At 37.3% G+C, this 25,619-nt stretch overlaps 3 protein-coding genes across 3 annotated transcripts in view; 1 reads left to right on the top strand and 2 right to left on the bottom strand.

The window, feature by feature from the left end:
* Positions 1-1,993: 1,993 nt before the first annotated feature.
* On the bottom strand, positions 1,994-16,159 carry LOC307124383 (NLR family CARD domain-containing protein 3-like). The gene is made up of 8 exons (XM_079813545.1): positions 16,070-16,159; positions 12,268-12,473; positions 11,813-11,923; positions 9,747-11,621; positions 9,393-9,566; positions 6,014-6,187; positions 5,581-5,627; positions 1,994-3,433 (listed from the first exon to the last, which is right to left on the bottom strand). The coding sequence occupies exons 2-8, from the start codon at positions 12,423-12,425 to the stop codon at positions 2,904-2,906; spliced, it is 3,069 nt and encodes a 1,022-aa protein (XP_079669671.1). The 5' UTR covers positions 12,426-12,473; positions 16,070-16,159; the 3' UTR covers positions 1,994-2,903.
* Positions 14,865-25,619, top strand: part of LOC307124389 (caspase b-like) — a 59,887-nt gene continuing 49,132 nt past the window's right edge. The window contains exons 1-2 of the mRNA XM_079813553.1: positions 14,865-14,950; positions 16,469-16,594. The gene's annotated coding sequence lies outside the window, so the exon portion shown is untranslated. The remainder of the gene's footprint in view (positions 14,951-16,468; positions 16,595-25,619) is intronic.
* On the bottom strand, positions 24,760-25,335 carry LOC307124240 (guanylate-binding protein 4-like; the record flags this gene model as incomplete). Its single annotated transcript, XM_079813288.1, has 1 exon — positions 24,760-25,335. One exon carries the CDS (start codon positions 25,333-25,335, stop codon positions 24,760-24,762), a length of 576 nt encoding a protein of 191 aa, XP_079669414.1.

The following is a 25,619-nucleotide window of genomic DNA, read 5'->3' as shown; positions in this document are numbered from 1 at the left end:
AGGAAGTATGCGATCACTGGAACGCGCCGTAACACCAACACAGACTGGAAAGCTGCTCGTCTCGAAGAAGCTGACAGAGTCTCAGAAGGCTGTAGGAGTGAAGAGGTAGGTTCTCTTGGCTCCGAAAGCAGAAACATAATGCGATATTGCCACGTACTTCCTTTTATACTCACGCGGTGAGGCGGTGTTACGTATGCAAATTCCGCATGCCCCATGGCATTGGCACGCCATTGGGCGTTTTCTCTAAGCTCGAAGATGATAGGCTTCTAAGTGAAACCCCCATTCGTTAGTCACTAACGTTACATCGTAGTGACAGAACGAAAGGGAACATGGGTGTTTTTCTGTATACTATTACATAAATCTTATCTGTTTAATTTATGTATGACTTACAAATATGAATCACATTCAGTTTATTCATGTATTTATGCCAAAATCCAAACGCAAGGAAAATATATATGCAAGTCTATAAAATACATAAATCTTATGTTTATACATAAAAACATTTTTTGAGTGCAGATATTGCCCTCGCAACCACAGCCACAAAACAATTCAAAAGGAAATATGTAGGAAATATCAGTCAGTGACGTAAATGAAAATGATTGACATGATTTGACTAACAGCAGATTGGACAGATGTGACCCAAGTCATATCTATCCAAACACCTGCTTTTAAAAAAAATGTTCTTATGGGCCAATCAGGGTCTTTTTTTTTTTTCGCATTAAAGTCAATTTAAAATAATAAAAAGGTCTGGCCAATCCAGGGCCCCTGCACACACACACACACACAAATTACAAAGAATTAAAAGCATGCATTTTTAACATGGATTTAAATTCGACTAATGTAGAAGTAGTTCTGACAGGTAGTGGAAGGCTGTTCCACAGTTTTCCGCTTCTGCAAAGAGATTAAAATTTTTGGATCTCATTGATCTGGAAGGATTGTAAGTAACAATCTAATCAGAGAGATATTTAGGTGCTAAATTGTTAAGAGCAAATAACAAAATCTTGTAGTCAATCCGATATCGGACTGGTAGCCAATGCAAAGAACGTAAAATTGGAGTAATATGGTCTTGTTTGCGGCAACCCGGGGACGTGAGTAAACTGGCAGCTGCATTTTGGACCATTTGAAGGCGAGAGATGGAAGAGAGAGGTAACCCGAAATACAAAGAATTACAGTAGTTGAGTCGCATTGAGATAAAAGCATGAACGAGTTTCAAAACTTTTCCTACTTAAGAAAAATTTAACTTTGGCCAAATATGGTAAGGTCGAGGTCGATAGAGTTTTCGTCTGGGTGCTCTTTAGGCCCAAATCGAATGATTTGGGTTTTATCATTATGAAGTAACATGAAGTTATTGGTGAGCCACAATTTGAGTTTGTGCAAGCAGGCTTCCAGTCTCTTATATGCCGAGTTATAGCAGTGATACGACACCCCAAATTTACTCATAATTTATCCCATAGATAGCATATATATAACGAAAATAATAATGGTGCTAAAATCGATTCCTGGGGTACACCACAGGTGACAAGAGTCAAAGAGGATGAATTGGCACCTAAATTGATGGAAAAATCATAAATCGTATATTTTAGAGAAAAGATTGGAACCATTTCAATACCGTACCAGTGATACCAATCGAGCGTTCAAGTTGAGATAAAACAAAACCTGTGATCCACAAAGTCAAAAGCTGAGCTCAAATCTAAGAGCACTAAGGCCGTGGTGTCACCATTGTCTGCGGACATTAAAATATCGTTGAAAACTTTTAAAAGAGCAGATTCAGTGCTATGAATGGTCATGAGAGAGGAACCAATGAAGATGAAGAATCACAACAGACTGAGAAAGGAAGACACATTAAATGGAGGAGAGTAGACAGTGTGTAAGTGTGACGTCTGTCCACAGACACATGCTTTAAACACACACTAAATCACTGCATCATCTCAATGTTTAGTGTCTGAATCTCTCCTGAATCTGAACTTTACAGATGTAACGTGACAGACAGTGAATGTGATTCACCATGTGCAAAGATTTATTGAACAAAACCAGTAACCCAGTTACACTGTACAGATCATACATGAAAGGGATAATTTCATCCTAAAGTTACTTTCACTAATACAACCTAATGAAATAAGCTTGATTCAGTATTATTAATTTATATTTTGACATTTATTTTAACTTGAATTTATCGTATTTATCTTATTTAGCTTAACACTGTGAAGCTGCTTTGAAACAATTGCCATTGTAAAAAGCGCTATATAAATAAAGGTGACTTGACTTGACTTGTTCATATTTAGCTCACCTGGCAAAATATTTTGACAAATCCAAAAAAGAAAAAAAAGATATAAACAGAAACAAACAGAAAAAAAAATATATATAGTGGCAACACAACAAAATCACACATATTAATTTCTCAGAAGTATAGTTATGTCTATTATTATTATTATTTAATTTTGTGAAAGAGAGTGAGCCAATACAAAATCTTGAATGTATAATTTTGTGCTGCAGAACATTTTCTCATTACAGTTATTCTATCATCATGATATAATGAACAAAGAGAAAACACATTGACCTAACAGTAGCAGTTCCTGACAACCCATCAGGATGAAACTGAGCCTGTGGATCCTCTGACACAGTGACATCAGTAGCTTTTATAAGATCTCCTATGAGTCCTGAAAAAACTCAATCTCATGAAGATACTCAAGCTTTACTCTAACAAGCTCTAGCATTCATTTAATGTAGACATCCCAGCAATGTATCTTAATCAAAACAGAAATTTGTGCATGTTTCTTTGCACATACAAAGTCCTTGGATATACACACTCAAGCATCCACACAAACACTAGCAAGAAGATGCCCTAAAGCTAGATTACGAGGAACCAAGCTTTGTGTGTCTCAGTTGTTTCTCACAGAAGGAGGTTAAATCTGACACAGAGACAATGAGGAATCACACACACCAAACCCAGCATAGAGGGGTTCAGTGAATGTGGTGTTGAATGTGTGTAAGTGTGTGACTGTGTGTGTGTCAGAAACGCTGTAGAAGGACAGATTGCCGGCCGACACGTCCACATACACTCCTATTCTATTAGAAAAGGGTGATGGGATTGGTACATTATTGGTCACATTATTGTGCCAGGAAGTGAATCCATTAGTGGAACAGTACAGACTCCAGGATGTGTCACTGCATCCAAACCAAGTTTCATTCCCTCCTTTCCTGCTGATTCCTTTGTATGTCACAGCTATATCAGCCTTAAATCCACTCCATTCAGCCTCCCAGTAACAGCGTCCAGTCAGACTCTCTCCACACAGAACCTGCTCAAAGCCATCAAATCTGTCTGGATGATCAGGATACGGCTGCTTCTCTTTGACATGTGTTATCTTTCTGTTCCCCTCAGACAGGATGAGTTGAGTGTGTGCTGTGTTTGGATCCAGTGTGAGATAACAGGCATCTGAACACAAGAAGAGATACATGATGGAGGTGTGTAAATACAATTGTACGTGTATGCAATGTGCCCATTTAGATAGTTAAGTAAATGTGTGCATGTGTGTGTCCATTATGGGGACAAAATGCCCGCACAACAATATACAATGTCCAGAATTATTGTACGTGTGGGACTTTTTTTTGGTCTCAATGAGAAAAACAGCTTTTAAATCCGACTAAGTGATGTTTTTTGAAAATCTAAAACAGTTTTGTGTGATGGGTAGGTTTAGGGATAGGGTTAAGTTCTGCCTTTCAGTCACTCCTTTTCCGTTCACTGTCTTAGTTAGAGTGTGTTGCTACCTGATTGTCTGTTTGCTAGAAATACTATTAAATCTGTCATTTTGGATTTATTCTCTTTGTCTGTGTCTGCCTTCCTGCAACCACCGTGACAGTAAGGGGAGAGAATATCATATATAAAAAATATAAATACAAGAATTTTATAGAATATAAAGGTCCCCATAAGACATGAAAACACAACGTGTGAGTTTGTGTCATGGGCATTTCTATCAAGGAGGCAAAGGAGAAATTATTTTTTTGTCTCCTCAAAAAACTGCATCAGAAAATAATCTATACTACAAAAAATAAAACAGCTCAAATACTACAAAACGTGACATTAAAAAGTGTAAAAGTCACTCGATTTTATAAAGTAACAGTGTCAAACAGCGACACCCACAGGTGAAGATACAGAGGGAGGCTTGCCTCCATTGACTTAAAACAGACACCGTAATGTGCGCGCTGGGTTTAGTTGGGGGCAGAGTATTTAAGCGGAGTGGAGCGGCACTCTCTAAGCATTCAATAATCACTCTGCTCCATGTTAATCATTTCCTGCTCGCCCTCCACACTCCACTCCTCGCCCACTGATATCAGAAACACAGCTAAAAATGCAGTTATATTATGGGCCATTGGCATGAATTGTACTTGTGATGGAGCGGTAGTGGAGTGCTCTCGGAGCGAGTGAAAACCACAATGCTCTTTTTAAAAAATCCACTCCTCACTCTATTCAAAATTACAGCGCTCCACTCCTCGCACCACTCCGCTCACATACTCTGGTTAGGGGTAATTGAGTCACATGAGAGGAGGTCACATGAGAGGTGCCGTCGTGCTTTGGATTGATATGATGATCGGTTATGATTGGCTGTAACCAGGGCTTAATATGAGCTGGAACACGCCGGAACACGTTCCGGCACCTCCGATGTTGGATCCGGAACCTTTTTTATTGAATCCGGCACCTCATATGTCACTATTGAGTGTTTTTCTTCTTTTTTTTCTTGGTTAATTTAATAGTCCGAAAAATATAGTCCGCTTGTGAAAACAACTGATGCAGTGTATTTATTTATTTTTTTTACATTTCGCACCCGTGCAGTGCATGTTCTGAAATTAAAATAAAAATTGCCTTGAATAGGCTACACGCGGCCTTGTTTGTTTTGCGGTCTATTGACGATGCAATGCTCTGCTGATGCGAGCCGCGAGAAAGCCCTGGTCTGTTGTAGAAAGGATACTGATCCATTAATGGAAAGACTAATTTAAAAGGAAACAACTCAGCCATTTCACCGATTTATATCACGTCAAAATCAAACATGTTTTTTAAATACGCGAACAGCTTGGGAAATTACAGGTGTGTCTGTGACCAGTGTTTATCGAGCTTGATGTCTGCTGAAAATGAGCTGACTATTAAAAAGAAAAGCTGAACATTTGTTCACAAATATTATACATTGTCTGAATTGTTACTGTCTTTAATTATTGATTTGGAATAAATGTAAAAATGCCGAAAAAAAACAAAAAAAAATAATGAAATGTATACTTGGTTTTAATAAATAGAAATGTACATATTTATAGCAACAAAAAAAAAGAAAAAAAAAAGATTTGTAATAGGTTTAACTTTTCTATGTAATGTTTATTTAACCAGGAAAAGTAAGTGTATCGGACATAAATTTGCATTTGATATACAGTATATAAAAAATGTGAGGACATGGAAAGGTTCCAATCCAAAACACCAAACACACCACAGGTTTGTGTGTGTAAGTGAGTGAGAGAGAGAGAGAGAGAGAGAGAGAGAGAGAGAGAGAGAGAGAGAGAGAGAGAGAGAGAGAGAGAGAGAGAGAGAGAGAGACCTACACTTTCTCAGTCCTGGTGTGATTCTAAAAGGTTCTCCATTGTCCAAACTAGAAGGAAACAAATATAAACCACAAATGATAAATGTTTTATTAAAAGTGTACAAGGAAAATGTTAAAATATCAGTGAGCACATTAAACTGAATGAATAATGATTTCTCCAAAGAAGTCACTCATACAGGGAAAAGAAGACAATCATACTTGAAAGCATACTTGAAGTGTACAGAAATATGTCTAGTTTCAAGTGATCTTAAGGCAGCGTTGCCAGGTCCCAGAATTTTTTTTTGATTGGGTTAAATCTTTATGTTAATACTTGATAAATTATGTATTGATCTCTTTTGCAAAGTACACTGTCTTTGCTGGTACTTCAACTTTGTTTTAACCCAACTGAAGTTAACAGTATTAGTAATCTTGCATGAAACTTCCTTAATACATACTTGAGTTTCTCCAGTGAGCAGTTTGGATCATTGAGTTTGTCTGAGAGCAGCTTGACTCCAGAATCACCTGGGTGATTGTAGCTCAGATCCAGCTCTTTCAGGTGTGAGGGATTTGAACTCAGAGCTGAAGACAAATAACCACAGCCTTCCTCTGTCACCATACAGCCTGACAACCTACAGAGATACACATGGTTAGATTACCTTCTAACACACATTTCCAGACAACCTACAGAGAGATAAATGAAATAAGAGATTAAGCATGGCATGCTAACATAAGGAAAATGTACATGTATTAATATGCTTCTAAACCAACAAGGATTCTCTATTTATATCAGCTATTACAACAGTGTTAATTACCAATTGACTATCTATCTATCTATCTATCTATCTATCTATCTATCTATCTATCTATCTATCTATCTATCTATCTATCTATCTATCTATCTATCTATCTATCTATCTATCTATCTATCTATCTATCTATCTATCTATCTATCTATCTATCTATCTATCTATCTATCTAGAGAAAGAGATATCCTAATATAAATATAGAGTTTAATGGTTATGTTCCTTTTGATTTGATTTATATTACATTGTGACCTTGTTTCCTAGTCTGTCTGTTTGTTCTCTTGATTTATTGATTGATCCTTTCATTTCACCTGTTGTCTCATTAATTTTCTTGTTAGCTCCTGTGTATTTATATTCCCTGTTCTGTTATTTTCTTATCCCCTTAACCCATTGTGGTTTGTTTCTCCTGTGTTTCCGGCAGTTTTACTTGCCTGTACTCTGAGTTTGGAAATTATGACAAATCTAAAAATAGCTTTGTCTTTGTGCACTTAACATGTGTAACCACCTGTGGACATGCCTGGAAAAAAGAGTCCATCCGCGTCACTCTCAAGCATGTGTCTACATTTAAAATAACAAACTTGAGCTGTGCTGTGTAATCTGTATGCAGTGCGCCTTAAACAAGAGCAAGATCAGAACAGAGTCTGTTTACCATTATGCCATGGAAGGAAGCACAGAAACAGGAAAGGTAAATTCAGGGAAGGATAAGGACCAAAAAAAAAAGGAATTATGATGTATCAGTGATCCAGGTAATTGGAAAAAGATTCTTATACAAAATCATACAAAACCATACAAAAATATACATAATACAGGCATTTGTGTACTGCACAACATACAAAGAGTTCAAAAAGGCATAAATAAATAACCAACATCACAATATAATTTATGCAAAGATATTGTGCCTTTAAATATTGTCAATAAAGCCAGCTTCCACATAAATTATACACAGTATGGCCCTCATTTATCAATCTTGCGTAGAAACGGGCGTATATGTTGGCGTAAGATTATGCGTAAGATTATGCTTACACTCCTCTCACCGCCTGATTTATGAAGCTGTGCGCACCTCTGAAATCCAGGCGTACGCAATACCTTGATAAATGCCGCGGCTAAAAACGATCGTCATTAGAATAACACGCCCCTATATATTCAAGTCTCTGCCTCCCCCACGCCCTCATTTTACGCCATTGACACACGGAAGACGGCAAAGAAGCGAAACTTCTCCGACGTGGAGATCGAAACCATCACCAGGGAAGTGGAAAACAAACTAAATTGTTTTATTTGGGAGTTTAAAGAGTGGGATTAAAGGCGCCCACAAAAAGGTGTACGGTGGAAATCCAGTTTAAATAGCTGTTTGGATGAGAAATTACCTATCACAATTAATTATTTTACAGCATGTGTTTTGAAATAATTAGCATTTAATTTCGTATCACGTCACATGTATTGGGGTGTACAATAGTGATGATGATGTGATGTGGAGTACCATTCATTCACATTAATATAATTGCATGACAATTTGTAAGATTCTTATTATTATTATTATGATTTGTATTATGAATGACGCTTATTGGATTTAGAAGAAGAATGTCGTTATTATTATTATTTATTTTATTATTATTTAAAAGAAGAAGAATGTCATTTTTATTATTTTGTCAGTCTGAATTATTTTCAGTCCCAGTCCGTGCGCAACTGCCGGGCCTAACCTTGAACCGTCAGGTAAAGCGCACAGGCTTGCAACTGGAGGAATACATATCAAAAGCTTTTGTAAAGTCACACAAATTAAATATTGAAGTCCATGTTGCACAAAAATAAACACTGAAGTTTATAATTACTTCCCTATTCGCACGGGATTAGTATATGTGGGGACCTCTGGTGATTTGTAATAATCGCAGAGAATGTCTGTGATCTTAATCCCGTGCGAATCGGCCATGTCTGTAATGTAAAAATTCCCCCGCAAATGACCTACCATATTTCGCCAAACACTGAGGTCCTGTGATTATATTAGTCCCATGCGAATCGGCATCTATTTGGCCGGGATTAGATGGATCGTATATAATTTTTGCAAGGTTTTTGTGTCCTGTGCACATTTCTATCTTTATCTTTCACGAAGAATGGAGCTAGGCTGCATATAATGCGCACCGTTATGAAGTCCCCGTGCGGCCGCGCAGATTATAATTTCACTTTAGAATGAGCACAATTTGGGAGTAAATTGCTTGAATGGTGTGTTTAATATTATTCTTAATGAAAAACACAAAAACAGAACAGTACAATGACAACTCGCTTAAATGGGCACTTTTACATTTAGCTTTGAAACTGAATCTTCCGTCGTAGGCTATTGTTATTATTGCTCAGTTTTTTAATTGCGTCTGTTCTCTAACTGAACGAAATTATTTGTATTACTATAAAACAATCAAAATGATATCATTACGACTGTTTATCATTTCATGCAGCTATATAACGAAAAAACATTTTCAAGTAACATCATATCCGGAAGATAAGTCAGTAAATTTGAGTAAAATCACAGCTTATCCCGTGCGAATGCGCCACGCAAAATTCAGATGTGGGGGAGTCATTTCTAAATCACACGAGGTCCCCAGATAATAGCCTACTTATCCCGTGCGAATAGGGCTTTAGTTGTTGTTGTTGTTTTATAGTGGGTCATAATATAGCATATCTTTGTCAGTGCGTTTTGTGGTGTTAGGAATTGTTTTTCTGCGCATTTTCGCACTAACTCAAAACGTGCGTACACCACCTCCTGAGCTGGCGTAGGATTTGAGCGTGCCGTACGCCAACGTCCATATTGATAAATCTCAAAGTCACCGTGGTTTTGGGTGTACGCCAGGTGTACGCTGGAAATTTGTTGTACGCACTTTTGATAAATGAGGGCCTATGTGTGTAAGGAAATATTGTTTCAAAATCATGAATAAAATCGCAATATTGTTAAAAATAAATCATGATAGAGTTGTGTGATATGGTGAAATAAAATCTAATTAAAAAGTGCTGGGCATCAAAAATAATTGTGTAAATTCTTACACACCTCAGTATCTTCAGCTGACAGTTTGGACTCTTCAGTCCATCTGAAAGCAGCTTTACTCCTGAATCCTGCAGGTCATTGTTACTCAGGTCCAGCTCTCCCAGGACATAGTTTGAGGACTGTAGAGCTGCTGCCACAGTTTCAAAATGCTGAGTAGTGGGATTACAGTCAGTAAGACTGAAAGAAAGCAAAACAAAATAAAATGTTAACCCCTTTCTAAAACTAATATTTCAATAACATCAGCTTTACTCTAAACATGATCAAATTATACTGAATATAAATATTTAACACAACGATGGAAACTGTAATTCCATTTAGCAAGAACTCTTTATTGAAACTCATGTTTTAAACACTTACAGAGCTTTTCTGCAGTTGATCACAGCTGGTATCAGTCTTCTTCTCCCCTCATCTGATGTGTTGTATTTCTTGAGGTCCAGCTCATCCAACACCTTCTCTGACATCTGAAGCATGTAGGCGATTGTTGAGCAGTGAGCAGGAGAGAGTTTCTTTGAGTGTTTGTCTGATTTCACAAACTCCTGAATCTCTCTGGACAGAGTCTGATCTTTGACTTCCAGCAGACAGAGGAACAGATTGATGGATCTTTCAGTGGAGAGTTCATGTCCATCTTTGATCTTCTCTTTAATGTACTGTGTGATTCTCCTGATGCTCTCTGAGCTGTTCTCTGTGTGTGTCAGTAGATCCTGTAAGAGTCTCTGATTGGACTCCAGTGAGACGCCCAGCAGGAACCGCAGGAACAGATCAAGCTGTCCATTCTCATTCTCTAGCACTTCATCAACTGCATTTTTAAGCAAATTTTGTACTTTAGCAAAATCCCTCAGTCCCTCCATAGTTGTGTTCACATGGTAGTAAAACACATAGAAAGCAGCGAAAAACTCCTGAATGCTCAGATGAACGAAGCTGTAGACTTTCCTCTGATGAATCACAGATTCCTCCTCCTTAAAGATCTCAGTGCAAATCCCAGAATACACTGAGGCGTCTGTGATGTCTATGCCGCTCTCAATAATGTCCTCCTCATAGAACATCACATTTCCCTTCATCAGCTGTTTGAAAGCCACTTCAGCAAGTTTCACAATTACTTTTCTGTTGGACTGCAGGAGTTTCTCTGGATCTCTCTCTTCATACTTCTGATTTGTCATCTTGGTCTGAATCAGCAGGAAGTGGATGTACATTTCAGTCAGAGTTTGAGGAATTTCTGCACTAAGATCTTCTTTCAGGAGCTTTTGAAGCACAGTGGATGAAATCCAGCAGAAGACAGGTATATGGCACATGATGTGGAGGCTTCTTGCTCTTCTGATGTGTGAGATGATTCTGCTGGCTTGATGCTCGTCACTGATTCTCTTCCTGAAATATTCCTCCTTCTGAGGCTCATTGAATCCCTGAATCTCTGTCAGACGGTTGATGTATTTGGAGGAGATCTGATTGGCTGCTGCTGGCCTGGAGGTGATCCAGATGAGAGCAGAGGGAAGCAGCTCTCCTTTCATGAGGTTTGACACCAACACACCCACTGATGAAGTCTCAGTCACATCAGAAACTTTCTGAGCCTCTGAAAACATTAATGTCATTCTGCTTTCATCTAGACCATCGAAGATGAACACAACTTTACACTCCTCATAAATCTTTGAGTCTAGATCTTGAAGTTCAGGATGAAAGTCCAGCAGAAGTCTGTGAAGACTGTACTGATGATCTCGGATCAAGTTCAGCTCTCGAAATGGAAGCACAAAAATGAAATCTACATCCTGATTGGCTTTTCCCTCGGCCCAGTCCAGAATGAACTTCTGCACAGAGACGGTTTTTCCGATTCCAGCAATGCCTTTAGTAAGAACAGTCTTGATTTGGTATTTCTCCTCACATCCTGGTTCAGGTGAGGTTTTAAAGATGTCATTGCAGTAGATTGGAGTGTCTTGTGAGTGTTGTGTTCTGGCTGTTTTCTCCATCTGTAAAACCTCATGTTCTTCATTCACTCCTTCACTCTCTCCCTCTATGATGTAGAGCTGTGTGTAGATCCTGTTCAGGGAGGTTTCATTTCCTAGGAGTTTGATTCCCTCAAATAACCGCTCATACTTGTTCTTCATGCTGGTTCTATGCTGGTCTTTGGCTCTCTGCAGGTCTCCAGTCTCCTGTGTGTGTGTCTGCAGGTCTCTTTCATTTTTGTCTTGACTGATTTGAGTCTGATATTGGGATGCAGAGGATAGCTCATTCATCTTCTTACTGCTGAAACAAACATCTGAATTCTTATTCTTATTTCTGGAGAGCATCAGAAATGTATTTCTTTATTAGATAAGATTTTGAAGTCTCTCTTTGAGTTACACCCTGTGCAGTGTACATGTTAAATATTTTGGATTCAATTTAGTGTTATTTGATTAAATTTGCTTTCCTGTAAATTAGTAAATGTTTATACTAACAAATGATCAGAGGTCACTGGTCCATCACGGAAGTTAATGGGTTCTATCTCGGAACTCCCCATAGATGCACAGCTGGGTTCTGGAGACTCTGATCTCGATCTCTTCCTTCTGCTGATATTGACAACAAACTTTCAGTCTCCTGTCTGAAGCACAGACTACTATATATAGCTTGAAATTTACCTTTTATTTACATTCGCATTTAAATATTTAACAGAACCTTTTTATCCAAACCAATTCAGAACTAAGAATACACAAAGTGTTTCATCCTAAGTTGGCAGTAACATGAGAAGTGCTGTAACAAGCTACAAGATTGATCAGAGGAGTGCAGGCTATACATTAAATTAATAAATGGTCAAATCTCTGTGTTTGTGATGGATCCATGGATCCGTCTGGGATGCATTGAACTTCATTTGAATAAAGACATCTGTCAAATGCAAAAATGGCCAGTGTCTTACCTTGGGTCAGAGGTCACTATTGCATCACTGAATGCACAGGGTAGATTCCTCATGGATTGATCACTCATAGACACACAGCTTGATCCAGGAGATGGAGAACTCATTTTAGAGGCAGTGTCATTCTTCTCTTCATCTCTTTTTTTGGTATCCTGACTCATTTTGGTATCCTACTCTCATTTCTCAAAAAAGTGTTGAGCTTGATTGACCTTTTAATATGGAAACAAAATTTAAAAAGACAGTTAAAAAATTAACAGGCAGACAGGCATACCATTCTGTTGTTCCATAAGAGTGAGTAAATAATTATTAAAATTTTTGGGTGAACTATCCCTTTAACCCTTTCACAATTGAGTTTAAAATATTCTAGATGACGCCCCCCCCCCCAAGAGTTTTTTTAAGGCAAACCTTATTTTATAATGTTTCACCTTATTGTTTCCATGGCAACGTGTCATGCTTGTCACCACAGCCACAATAGCTGTATGACAAATGTATCACTTTCATTTCATAAGTTCGCCTGCCCATTCAGTCTTGACGGATAATAGTAAAACAAACTTGGCTTGCTGTCTGCGGAGGAGGCTCGAATCCAAAGCTCGGTTCGAGCTCCGAGTTAAAAAACCTCCCACTACGGAACTGTGCTTAGGAGGAAAGGTCACAGTGTAGCCAATACTATATGTGTGTGACTGTTTCATTTACATTATTTAAAACCTCTGTAATATTTGTCGGTTAATTGTCTATTTCAGACATCTTGAGCTACTCGTGTTCAGGTATTTTTGTTATATTAATGTACATTACATGTTCTCGTTCAGGCCTGGGTCCAGAAAAACTGAGAATGCTTTTGAGATTAGTGAGGATGCTCCAGTAAAGTGCAGATGTAATTTATAAGCAATGGTGGGTTAAGAGCCCTAAGAACCACAGTAACACACATATAACTGCACTGTTGAAAATTAGGTCTAGAAGACATTACATTTGTAAACAATTATCCAACAGCATTTAAAAAATATTATGAGGGCATTAAAAAATTGCTGAATGTGTGTAACAAATTTACTATTTACCTTTTTTATTTTAACCATTTGAAAATATTTAAAAATAAATAATTAAATAAAGGATAAATGCAAGACTAAATGCAAACACAAAACACCTCATTTGCCATTAAGTATGTCCCCATTGTTGAGATTCATATGCTGATTCTTGATATCTGTGTGCGTCTAAACTGTTTCCTCCTAGAATGTATTTTTTCATATGCTTTTGATTTGAACAGATTATGTGTTTTGTTAACACTGTAACAAAAAACACAAACTCACATAAAAAGCCAAGAGTCAAACTGCCCAACTAAAGTAAACACTGACACTAATGGTGACCAAACATTTTCAATAAAACATCAACATCTAAACCTCTGTTAATTCTCAAAAAGAGCTTCTGTAGATGTCTTTCAGGGTTGGAGCCAAACTCTGCAGGACAGCGACTCAATAGAACTGAAGTTGCCTACCCCTGCTCTAAGTAGAGGAAAACAATGGTATAATTGTACCCTAAGAACAAATTGTGTACATTTAAAGGTACAGTTATACACAGCAAAACCCCCAGAGTTAAATTAATACTCCTCAGAATTTATTTGACTCCACACTCAAGAGTGTTAAAAGTAACTCTGAAGAAGTGTTAAAGTTAATGAGATAATTAAGAGATTTATTAAGTGATGATTGACCATAAGTGATGACACCTGATGATAACAAGCAGAATCACTGAAGAAAAGAGACACCATTTTTAAGTCACTGTTGTGGTGATCAGTTTGCTTTAGTTGGGCTCTTGACCAGAATTTGATTATGTTTTATTAACTTTATTAACGTAATCATCATTTAGTGACCTGATGAACTAATATTATTCTGAGACCAATCTCTAATTATATGGGTGATGTGCTGAATGTACATTATTGATTACAACAGCTCTGTGAAAATTTCAACATGAGATTCTGCGCAAAAAAGTTTGACATACACAGACATCAAGAATCAGTGTATGAATCTCAACAATGGTGACAAACAGCAAATCAGATACACAGATCAACTCTGAACATCACAAGACAAGCTACTAAAAAGTCACATAAAACAGCAAAGAGAAAAGAAAATGGTAAGAATAAAGTAAATTACTAAATCAAGTCATCTTATATGCATGCTGGGAGCCATGGGTGAGTTTTGATTGGTGCACCCAGAATGCACTGCAAAAAGCTTTTTGATGGCCACCATTGTTGAGAATAAACAGAATAATGTTTACAAATTCCTCTGATTATATTAAAACCCCCCGATCTTATGCAGTAGAATTAGGGCTGCTGTAATCAATAAAGTAAACCTAACTTAAAGAATAGGCTCTAAGTGACATAAATGATTCAGCTCATGATTATTATTTCAGCTCATTATGACAACACCTGACCACATTTTCTCTGGGCTTGTCTGGTTGCTATAAGTCAGATAAAACAGCCGGACAAAAACTAATGTTATAAAGTCAAGGGTCAAGAGCCCTGTGCTGTTGCTTATGTTTAGCTGTGTTTCTTTTCCGCCTCCCACTGGACATTTAAGGTACTGCGCTATGTTTATAAAGTTTACTTTCGATTTCCCTCAGTGAACGCAGTCAAGAACAACGGGCACGCAATTTCTATCGGCTATTGATTCCATCGTTTAAACCTTGGAAATATATGTCTGTAAGTGCAATATTTTTCACTAATTAGTGATTTAAAGTGTTTAAGAATTTTTAGAACAGAGATTATTGCTATATTTCTGTTATAAGCACACTTGATTTGTGTTATTGATAACGTGCAAAGTTGTAGCGTCGGCACATGCTAGTTCATCTTCTGTTTGTACATTATCTCATTTGAATATAATTTCTCTGTGTTTATTACTTAAAATTAAGTGAAAGGAACTATGTACAAACCGTAATGTTAAGCTGGATATGTGTATGTAAATGTGAACATAATGTTCATACATGTTTTTCTTCTTGTTTGTAGTTTTACAGAAAAAATATTGAGAAGTGAATCACCAGTAAAGTCACTAAAGTTATGAAGACTGCTTTCTGGAGTTCTTTTTTCAAGTTGTACGCTATCTGTTAAGCCTTTGCTTAAGCTACGCAATTGGTCAGAACAGAATAAGCCCAACTAAAGCAAACACTGATCACCATAATGGTGAATCACTGGTTCCTTCAGTGATTCTGCTTGTTATCATCAGGTGTCTTCACTAATGGTCAATCATCACTTAATTAATCTCTTAATTGTCTCATCAACTTGAACACTTCTTCAGAGTTACTTTTAACACTTTTGATTGTGGAGTCAAAACAAGTCTGATGAGAGTTAATTTAACGCTGTTTATGCTGTGTACGTTTTGTTCCCCAATGAACAAAATTGTACCTCCACTGTACCCTTTTTTACTGAGAGTGTATGTAACAACCACTGCGTGTCTCGTTTTCATGCCGTGTCGTGTTTGTGAAGCAGAAACAACAATCATATGATCACTGATGTTGCGTCTGATTACAATAGAAAACAACACGACTTCTGTGCATTAAAAGTGCCTGGTAGAGAAATATCTATCTTTTCACAGAGAATGTGCAAATATCAGGATATAAACCAGTAATTTAAAATAAAATAAAAATTATATAAGGTATTGACTAAATAAAATCTGAATCCTCATCCAAATTCATATGAACACCTTAATCATCTACGTTTCTGAAATGAATATTGAGCTTATTGCGTTTGAAAATGCACGTAAAATAGACAAAGCACAAATAGCAGATTTAACTTCATGGTTATTTGAATAATTACTGAACTTACCACAAAAAAAATGTGGCGATTTAAGTATCCAACAGGGTTAAACCCTCAAAACTGTGTATCTTCTTTTCTCCCTCTTTTCGTTTTGATTCTAGTTATCTGGTAACTAGACACATAAACTCCACCCATATGAAAAACAAACGCACTCTCTCTAGTGGCGCAGAGTGTCATCATATTCTCAGTGAGTCTCAGAGCAGGTTGCTTCAGGCAACTGAATAACAATAAGAAAACTAGACATCAATTTGATGTGGTTTAACAAGGTTAATAATGGCTCACCACTCCAAAGTCACCGCTCCATTACAATCTAACCAAACTGTAGTTGAAATGGTCATGTGAAAAATAATTACATCGTGTAGCATGTCTTGAATGGACAATAAACTCTGCATTCTTCATGTGTTTCAGTGGTCTCTCTCTCCTGGCTCACAGCGGTCAGATTATCCAGACAGAACAGGGTCCAGACTCCTGTCGTGTCCCAAGACACATGAAGGAGGAGAGCAGACAGAGTGTGAGTGTGACGTCTGTGCACAGGTACATGCTTTAAACACACACTAAATCACTACATCATCTCAATGTTTAGTGTCTGAATCTCTCCTGAATCTGAACTTTACAGATGTAACATGACAGACAGTGAATGTGATTCATAATGTGCAAAGATTTACTGAAGAAAACCAGCAAGCTATTGTCAAAAAGACAAAATACCACTGTAAATCAACTAATGGCCAAAAGCCTGAAAATGGCCATAAAGACATAAAAGCTTAGACTGCCCAACAAAAGAGAATCAAATAACATGAACTGTTCTGGACTCTATTTTTAAGACTTTGCAGAACTGGTCGAACAGGTTATTTACACACATTGACCAGGATACTGAGTGCTGCTGGAACCAACAATGAGTCACAAACAGTTCGGTATAACTGTGGTGACACATGATACGTGCAGAGCAACAGGAAGAGCTGTGGGAGATTGTGAGATGGATAAAGGATAAATCCTAATCTCAAAGTTTAAAAGTAATTTGCTTTGAAATCAGAGATAAACTGCTGTGGAAAAAAATCTATACTAATAGATGTTCACACTGTCCTCAGCATTTAGGCCCATTGACACACAGAAGAATTGTGTTTTTCATTAAGAATAATAGGCTAATGAACCCACCATTCAAGCAACCCGCCCAGACTTTGCGCTAATACTAAACCGAAAGTATTTCATTCACGGCCAGACAGTGTCAGGCCCGTCGCGACAAGGCAGGCAAACCAAGCAATTGCTTGGGGCCCCGAGCTGGCCTGGGGCCCCAAGACAACGACAGGTTAAGAATAAAATGCAACAACAAACTGTGTGAGCGCCCCTTTGATAGTCCATGCAGTAAAGTGCAATGACACTGCTATCGGGATCCCCCTTAAGGGGGCCCCTCTCAGTAGTCGCTGACAGCAGCCAACCAACCACGCGATCTCTGCAGCGGCAAAATACAAAACCTCCTCGCCAGTCATCATGAAACGGAATTATGCTTCAGGAAGCCAGAAAAGAAAAGATAGAAAGGAGGAGGAGGATAAGAAAAAACAAGTGGTAAGTGATAAATTACACTGGATAAAATAGCTCTACTTGTCTTGTACAAAAATGGTGTAATTTTGCAGCAGGTAGGCTAGCAAAAATATGTTTATGTTAGCTAACTTACCTGCCTGACAAATGCTGCTTGTAACGAACAGTTAGTGCAACCTTTTTTTCGAACGGACGGAATATGAAATAAAAAAAATCAAAATAACACCTTTATCCAACTTGTTACTGTCTTCCGTGTGTGCCTCCACGGCGCATGCGCGAGAATATGACGTAGCGCCGGCGTTCGGGAATCCATGAAATGCACACTTAAGCCCCATTTTCAGCACTACGCCGAGACCAAAAGCACAATCAATGTAGAATCCAACAGCTTAGACATGCGCGTCTTCCTCTGCTTGTAAACAAATCGCTTCTGGGTCATCTGTCCGAACGCCGGATCTGCGTCATATTCTCACGCATGCGTCGTGGAGGCATACACGGAAGACGAGAACAAGTTGGATAAAGGTGTTATTTTGATTTTTTTTGCGCACAAAAACTATTGTCGTCGCATCGTTAAATTATTGTAGAGTCACTGTGGTGAGATGGACTTTGTAACGACGTTTTAAGTGCCTTGCATGGATCTTGGAAGTGTGAATGTACTGAATGCCAATGGAGGCCTATCTGAAGCCTTTCTCAGCCATCAGCTTTCAACTAAAATATCTTTATTTGTGTTCCGAATATGAACGGAGGTCTGACGGGTGTCGAACGACATGAGGGTGAGTAATTAATGACAGAATTTTCATTTTTGGGTGAACTAACCCTTTAAGGGTACCCCCCCCCCCCAGTGACAAGCCATTGTACCCCAAAAGGTACAATTATGTACTTTATTTTCTGAGAGTGTAGCCCATTGGTGGTGAAACTCATGCTTCCACCCGAACTGCATGTCCGGTGACTTCAGCACTTAGCCTCACTCCCCTGGCCTCAAGAGGTGCATTAGTGACTTATGCTAGAGGCCACGGCCTTTAATGTTCTTGTTAAAGCGCCCACCTCCCATGTTGGAGAGGGCTGTTCAAATCGCGCTCAGGGGTGCGTTTCCCAAAATCAACTATGGTCGTAAGTTCTGATGGTTTTTGGGAAATACACAACAGAGCGGGTCGAGTAGGGCCAGTTACACTGGTGCTGTGACCCGGATAGGAGTAAGGTTTAGGAAGGTGAGTGTAACGGCCGCTTCACACCGCAAGCGTGAGTGGCATATATTTTTTTGCCGTGCTTGTTAACCGATGAGTGCATTCACACCGGGAGCAGCGCATGAGCGTTAAGCAGGAGTGAAGTGGGGGTTTCAGTCTATTTTCACTGCTTTTGGATGCATGCATCACTGGTACTGAATGCATCACACCAGCATGACAGGTAAAAGCGGAAGTTATTTATGTAACAAAAACCATTTTGTGTCTCGTTTTCTTGCCGTGTCGTGTTTGTGCAGCAGAAACAATCATATGATCACTGATGTTGCGTCTGATTACAGTGGAAAATAACAACTTATGTGCATTAAAGGTGTACTGGTAGAGCAATATCTTTATCTTTTCACATAGAATTTGCAAATATCAGGATATAAACCAGCGTTTTTCTAAATAAAGGTATAAGGTATACCTTATTGATCTAAGTAAATCTGAATCCTCATCCAAATTCATGTGAACACTTTAATTGTCGACGTTTCTAAGGTTGTACAAGAAAGAAAACATTATAGCACTAATTTCCCCTAGCTTTTTCTTCTTGACTAAATTTTTGTTAAATAGCAGTTATACGAACTGAAAATAAGTTGTCTGTGAAACAAAACAAAAAACGTTTAGTTGAGTCAACTTGACATTATTTGTTTTCTGGAGAGATGCAACTATTCCATAGCTGTCAACCCTCCCGTTTTTCCGGGTTTCTCACGTATTTTAGCTCTTTTCCCGCTGTCTTCCCGTTTTAGTATTTTCCCGTAAAATATCCCGTATTTTTACGTTCTGATTGTGTTAACTCAGAACACGCAACTATCTGGTTTAGTGCCGGAAGACGCGAATGAGAAGTCGCGCGCACTGTGAGAAAATTTTCCGTGCACTCATCCGAGAGCGCGCACACGTCTCTCAGCGCGCAAATATTGAGTTCTCTTTCAAGTCTTGCTCTTGAACGGACAAACTCACGCAAAAAGTATGTCAACATATTGATGAGTATTCTAGCAGACATAGTCTGTATATGGCTTAAGTAAGCTTTATACAGTCCAGAAAAGACGACGCATATCCGAGGTCTTAAAGGGGCAGTAGCCTTTACTGCTGTCTGTTTAATGTCAAACAAAAGACAAGGGCATCACTCACTGCTCTTGATTGAATAACTTTTGTAAGTTTAATAGGATTAATCTTTAATTTATACAGTCATATATGCAATGTTATTTTACATTTGATCAATTTCTGTACTTGAAAACTAATGTTAGACGTACCTGAAAAACCTGAAAAGCATAGTTTATTTTATTAGTATCTTTGCTCAATAGTATTTATTTGTGCTGCTGCTTGTATTTAAATGATTTGTTCTTATTATTTTCTTTTTTTTTATTTGACAGTAGTCCTTTTTTCCCTGAACATAGCAAATACTGAACCGTACCGAAACGGTGAACCTTAAACCGTGATACAAACCGAACCGTGAGCAATCTGTACCGTTACACCCCTAGCGTAACGCATGATAAAATGACTGAAAAAAGGTTGGGAAACACTGGCTTAGGCTACTATCGAAGAAGAAGAAGACAGTTGCAGCCGCGGTTGGGAGGAAGAGGGAAAAAGTAGCGGGAAGTAAACTTCAAGGAGAGTATAGTAGATGAGTGTGATGTGCAATGATGGATCAGGACGCTGACGGCCTAAATCAAAATATTTTGTGTAGTTATAAACTCTTTAGACTCTTTTTTTTTAAGTTTGTAGGTAAGAATCGTGTAAAAAAAATCCCTTATTTTGTGGATGGATTCCGGGAAATCTCCCTTATTTTCAATGTTCAATGTTGACAGCTATGCTATTCTGTAACAAATATTTTGTAGTTGAGCCAATTCAACATGTTGTGTCTGTTGGAAACAGAAGTTCTTAAGAATTAATAGGTTTAGATATTGATTTTTTTATTGAAAATCATTTGGTCACCACCATTTTGGTGATGCGCGTTTACTTTGGTTGAGCAGTTTGTAGTGACGTGACATTTGAACCGAGATGTTGGAGCTTGTGTTGGGAATAAATGGGTGTGCCAGATGAAGCCCTGAGTCGGGGCTTGTGTTATTAAAGGGTTAGTTCATCCAAAAATGAAAATTTGTCATTAATTACTCACCCTCATGTCGTTCGACACCCGTAAGACGTCCGTTCATCTTCAGAACACAAATGAAGATATTTTTGTTGAAAGCTGATGGCTGAGAAAGGCTTCAGATAGGCCTCCATTGGCATTCAGTACATTTACACTCCCAGGACCCATAAAAGGCACTTAAAACGTTGTTACAAAGTCCATCTCACCACAGTGACTCTACAATAATTTTACGATGCGACGACAATAGTTTTTGTGCGCAAAAAAAAATCTAAATAACACCTTTATCCAACTTGTTCTTGTCTTCTGTGTGTGCCTCCACGACGCATACGCGAGAATATTCTCATGAGGGTGACATGAGGGTGAGTAATTAATGACAGAATTTTCATTTTTGGGTGAACTAACCCTTTAAGGGATTGATCATGTGACCAATGACAAATGAATCCCTGGTTTATGTGGGATACGTCATCAGTTTGGTCTGTGTGTTGCTATGGGTTTGAAGCGTGTGCCACCTTGTGGTTGCGTCAGGTGTAGTAGAAGTGCGAGTGTCAGAGTTATTGAGTTATCGTTATTGTGGTTCATATGTGTTATTACATGATACTACAGTACACTACATTATTGCTATTAGGTTAGATAGTTTTTCTCTAATAGTTTTCCTCTATTATTAGGTGTACTTTGGCATCTGCTGGATAGCACGGTTGATAACAGTAGAAGGGGCTCAAGTGCCACAGATGCTAATGTTAAAGAGGACTGATATTTATCGGAAGTAAATCTCACTAGATCTGAGTATCCACTAGTAAATTGGGCTCAACAGAATCATCAGTATCCTCACTTATACCAGCTGACACTGGCATTTTTATGTTCCCTGCATCCTTTGTTCCTTGTGAAAGGATCTTTTCCAAGGCTGAAGAGGTTTCGTCCATGAAGAAGAATCGTCTAAACCCCAATAAACTTCAAAAAATGTTGTTCCTCAATAAAAATCAATTATAATCCTTATGTCACCCACCCCAAACTGTGCTGCAGTTTGATCCACTATATCCTCAGACCCATTGGCACTACACTGCACAAAAAACTGCACAATTCTTCACTTTTACCACCCCAGACTGCTCTGTTGCAGTTAGCTTTATTACTTTCCCTCCACCATAAGCACTGCACTCAACACAGCATCACTTTTGTTGTTCATACTGTCACTATCCAAACAATTTATAAATAATTAACAGTTGTCTTTGAGCAAGTAAAGTCAGACAGAGAAAGGTACATATTTTATCAGGCAATGGACAAATGTCTGCTCAGGATTAATGGATTTGTCTGCTATTTCTTTGCACAGTAGCTAGGTGTCACTAGTAAGCAATGCTGAATGAACCTTTTGGTGACGTAAAGGGGCTGCGAGGTCTCAGTAGTTCAAGAAGCCTCATTTTGCCATCACTAGCAGTTTGACTCTTGGCTTCTTGTGTAAGTTTATGATGTGTAACAGTGTTTAGCAAAACACATAATTTGTTGCTAAGAAAAAAAGAAACCAAGATCAAGTCTTTAGCCTCATAAACTAGAGTAAATCACTTTAAATCTTATTTCTGACCAAAAGGTGGTTTTTGTATTCATATTTTATCAGCAGAACTTTTTTGCGAAAGACATTCTGAATTCTGATGTTAAAATACATTATGAGGGTAAAGTTTATAGACACACACAGAACTCAAGAATCAGCATAGGAATCTCAAAAATGGTGATATGCTTCATGCTGCAATGCATTCTGGGAGTCAACATATTATTAAAATTGTGGCTCCCAGAATGCATTGTGGCATGAAACATATCACCATTGTTGAGATTCATGTGCTGATTCTTGATGTCTGTGTGTGTGTATAAAAAGTGCAAGAAAGTGCAAACAAATATAGTTCTTTTTTGTTAATCATCTCTTAGCCAATCTAATTGATAATGTTTTTAATCTAAAAAATTGTGAACAAAAAAATCTTCCTTAGAAAATCAGTTGTTTTTACCTAATTTTTACCACTGATATATTTGTAAAAATACTGCTCTAGATGTAAATGACTAAATAGTAATCCTCACTTTATAGCAGTCCTGTATCTTTAGGTTAATTTCATAGCTCATTTATAGCAGTGACAGTCCTTAAAAACTAGATTAAAGTTTACTGGAAACTGCTTTTGGACTTACTGTAATCAGGTCAGTCTCATTTTCAATTATGGTAAAAAATGCAGCTTTGCCTGATTAAACATTGTCGTTGACAAACCCGTTTGTCTTGCTATCCTGCTTCTCTCACTCTATCAGCATAACTTAGTATTTTTCTACCTCCTCTAACAAGGAAACTCGAGCTTGTTTCACACACATGTTAACACTGAGCATGTGATATTCAATAAAAAAACAAATGTTGGAAGAGTAACTCACTGTATTTCCCCATAGGAATGAAGCCCATAAAAAATGACTTCTTCCCATTAATTCATAGGCAAACCTTCTATGAATGAACATGCATATTTTATTATTTTTCTGTCCAGGAAAAACATCCTTTCTGAGAGCTTATAGACGATCAATACTGAGCAAACAGTATTGTAAGAATAGTGAGAAAACAGAGATCAACTATAATAATAGATTGAATCTTGGATTTTTATTGGAATGATGATTCAAACAACATTACAATAATAAAAAAATTTAAAAAAAGTTTTGTTCAAAAAAGAGTTTTATTAAATTATAAACTTCAGTTTTCAGCTGTTAAACCAATAAAATGGATGTCAGAACAGTGAATTTGGCTGAAAGGCAATGAGTTTGCAGGTATGTAACCTTTATCCAAAATATGTACTTGCTTTTATACATTGACAATTCACCATCAAATATGAAATATATAATTTGACAAATTATATATATATATATATATATTATATATATATATATATATATATATATATATATATATATATATATATATATATATATATATATATATATATATATATATATATATATATATATATGTAGATATAAATGTACCCTATACCTTTTACTTTGACATGGGAAAAACACTCATGCAATTTCTTTGTAATGTAATAATGAAATATAAATTTACATTTTTATATTCTGGATATTTTCAAAACACCTGTTCAGGTTTAAAGACACACACCTTGAGCTGTGTTGAATCAAGACAGACCTTCTAAAATGTAATGGTCCTCTTCCTGAAGAATTGAGCATATTTTATTATTTTTCTGTCCAGGAAAAACATCCTTTCTGAGAGCTTATAGACGATCAATACTGAGCAAACAGTATTGTAAGAATAGTGAGAAAACAGAGATCAACTATAATAATAGATTGAATCTTGGATTTTTATTGGAATGATGATTCAAACAACATTACAATAATAAAAAAAATTAAAAAAAGTTTTGTTCAAAAAAGAGTTTTATTAAATTATAAACTTCAGTTTTCAGCTGTTAAACCAATAAAATGGATGTCAGAACAGTGAATTTGGCTGAAAGGCAATGAGTTTGCAGGTATGTAACCTTTATCCAAAATATGTACTTGCTTTTATACATTGACAATTCACCATCAAATATGAAATATATAATTTGACAAATTATATATATATATATATATATTATATATATATATATATATATATATATATATATATATATATATATATATATATATATATATATATATATATATATATATATATATATATATATATATATATATATATATATGTAGATATAAATGTACCCTATACCTTTTACTTTGACATGGGAAAAACACTCATGCAATTTCTTTGTAATGTAATAATGAAATATAAATTTACATTTTTATATTCTGGATATTTTCAAAACACCTGTTCAGGTTTAAAGACACACACCTTGAGCTGTGTTGAATCAAGACAGACCTTCTAAAATGTAATGGTCCTCTTCCTGAAGAATTGAGATGAATTTAGCTTTCACGGTGTTGCTGTGCTTACGTATAATGTCACAGATCTTTCTCATGCTTTCTGCACTGGTTAAATGGTCACGTGTGATTTGGGAATATTGTTCCTCATGCAATATTTTCTGCTGACGCAGTTTATCTGCAATGCTCCTAACATTATCAACTTTCTGAATGAGAGTTGGCCAGTGGTTATCAAACAATTGTGCTTTATCTGCCTCACTATTCAGACTCGGCTCATCTTTCTTTGGATTTATCAGTTCATTTTTCTCAGTTGTTGCAGTCCAGTCCTCCAACTGCTTAGCCAGGTGGTTCTCGCTCATCTTCCTCAGGATGTCCAGCGTGAGCTTCACGGCTCCATCTGGTCCTTGTCGATCCACCATTACATCCACAGTGTCCACAGTGGCATTTGCTTTCTCCAGAACAGCAGCTGGAATGGAGCCATGACTCTTTAAGTACCACTTAAACTTCTTTAGTTTGTCAGTGGTCAGTTCCTCCAGAGCCTTCAGAAGCAGCTCTGCAGTCGCCATCTTCTATCACTGGCAGTTCTGTGCTGGAAAAGAATAAATATACTTAAAACAGCCACAATGATACAACATTGGTATATATGGCACTTAATATCAAATTACAGTCTAAAAAAAAAAAAAAAATTGTACAAAATTGTATCTTTTAAGGTACAAGTGGCCGTCACTGTGGTGGGACCCTTAAAGGGGTGATGAATTGAGAAATCAACTTTCCTTTGAGCCTTTGATATATAAAAGTTCATCATGATATAAGAATATCCTGTAAGTTTCAGAGCTGAAAACGTCCTTGT

This window comes from Gobio gobio (genome assembly GCF_949357685.1).
Source record: "Gobio gobio genome assembly, chromosome: 3".
Taxonomy (NCBI): Eukaryota; Metazoa; Chordata; class Actinopteri; order Cypriniformes; family Gobionidae; genus Gobio; species Gobio gobio.
Note: the sequence above shows the minus strand (reverse complement) of the source record. Positions and strands in the feature narration are given on the sequence as shown.

Bases quoted from the DNA above. Each gene is read 5' to 3' on its own strand.
- LOC307124383 (XM_079813545.1), bottom strand. From the start codon at position 12,425: ATGAGTCAGGATACCAAAAAAAGAGATGAAGAGAAGAATGACACTGCC. The intron at 11,622-11,812 runs GTTAGTATAAAC...TGTTTGTTTCAG, and splicing joins CCAGTGACCTCTGATCATTT to CAGTAAGAAGATGAATGAGC. The intron at 6,188-9,392 runs GTGTGTAAGAAT...GTATCTCTGTAG, and splicing joins TGTCAGCTGAAGATACTGAG to GTTGTCAGGCTGTATGGTGA.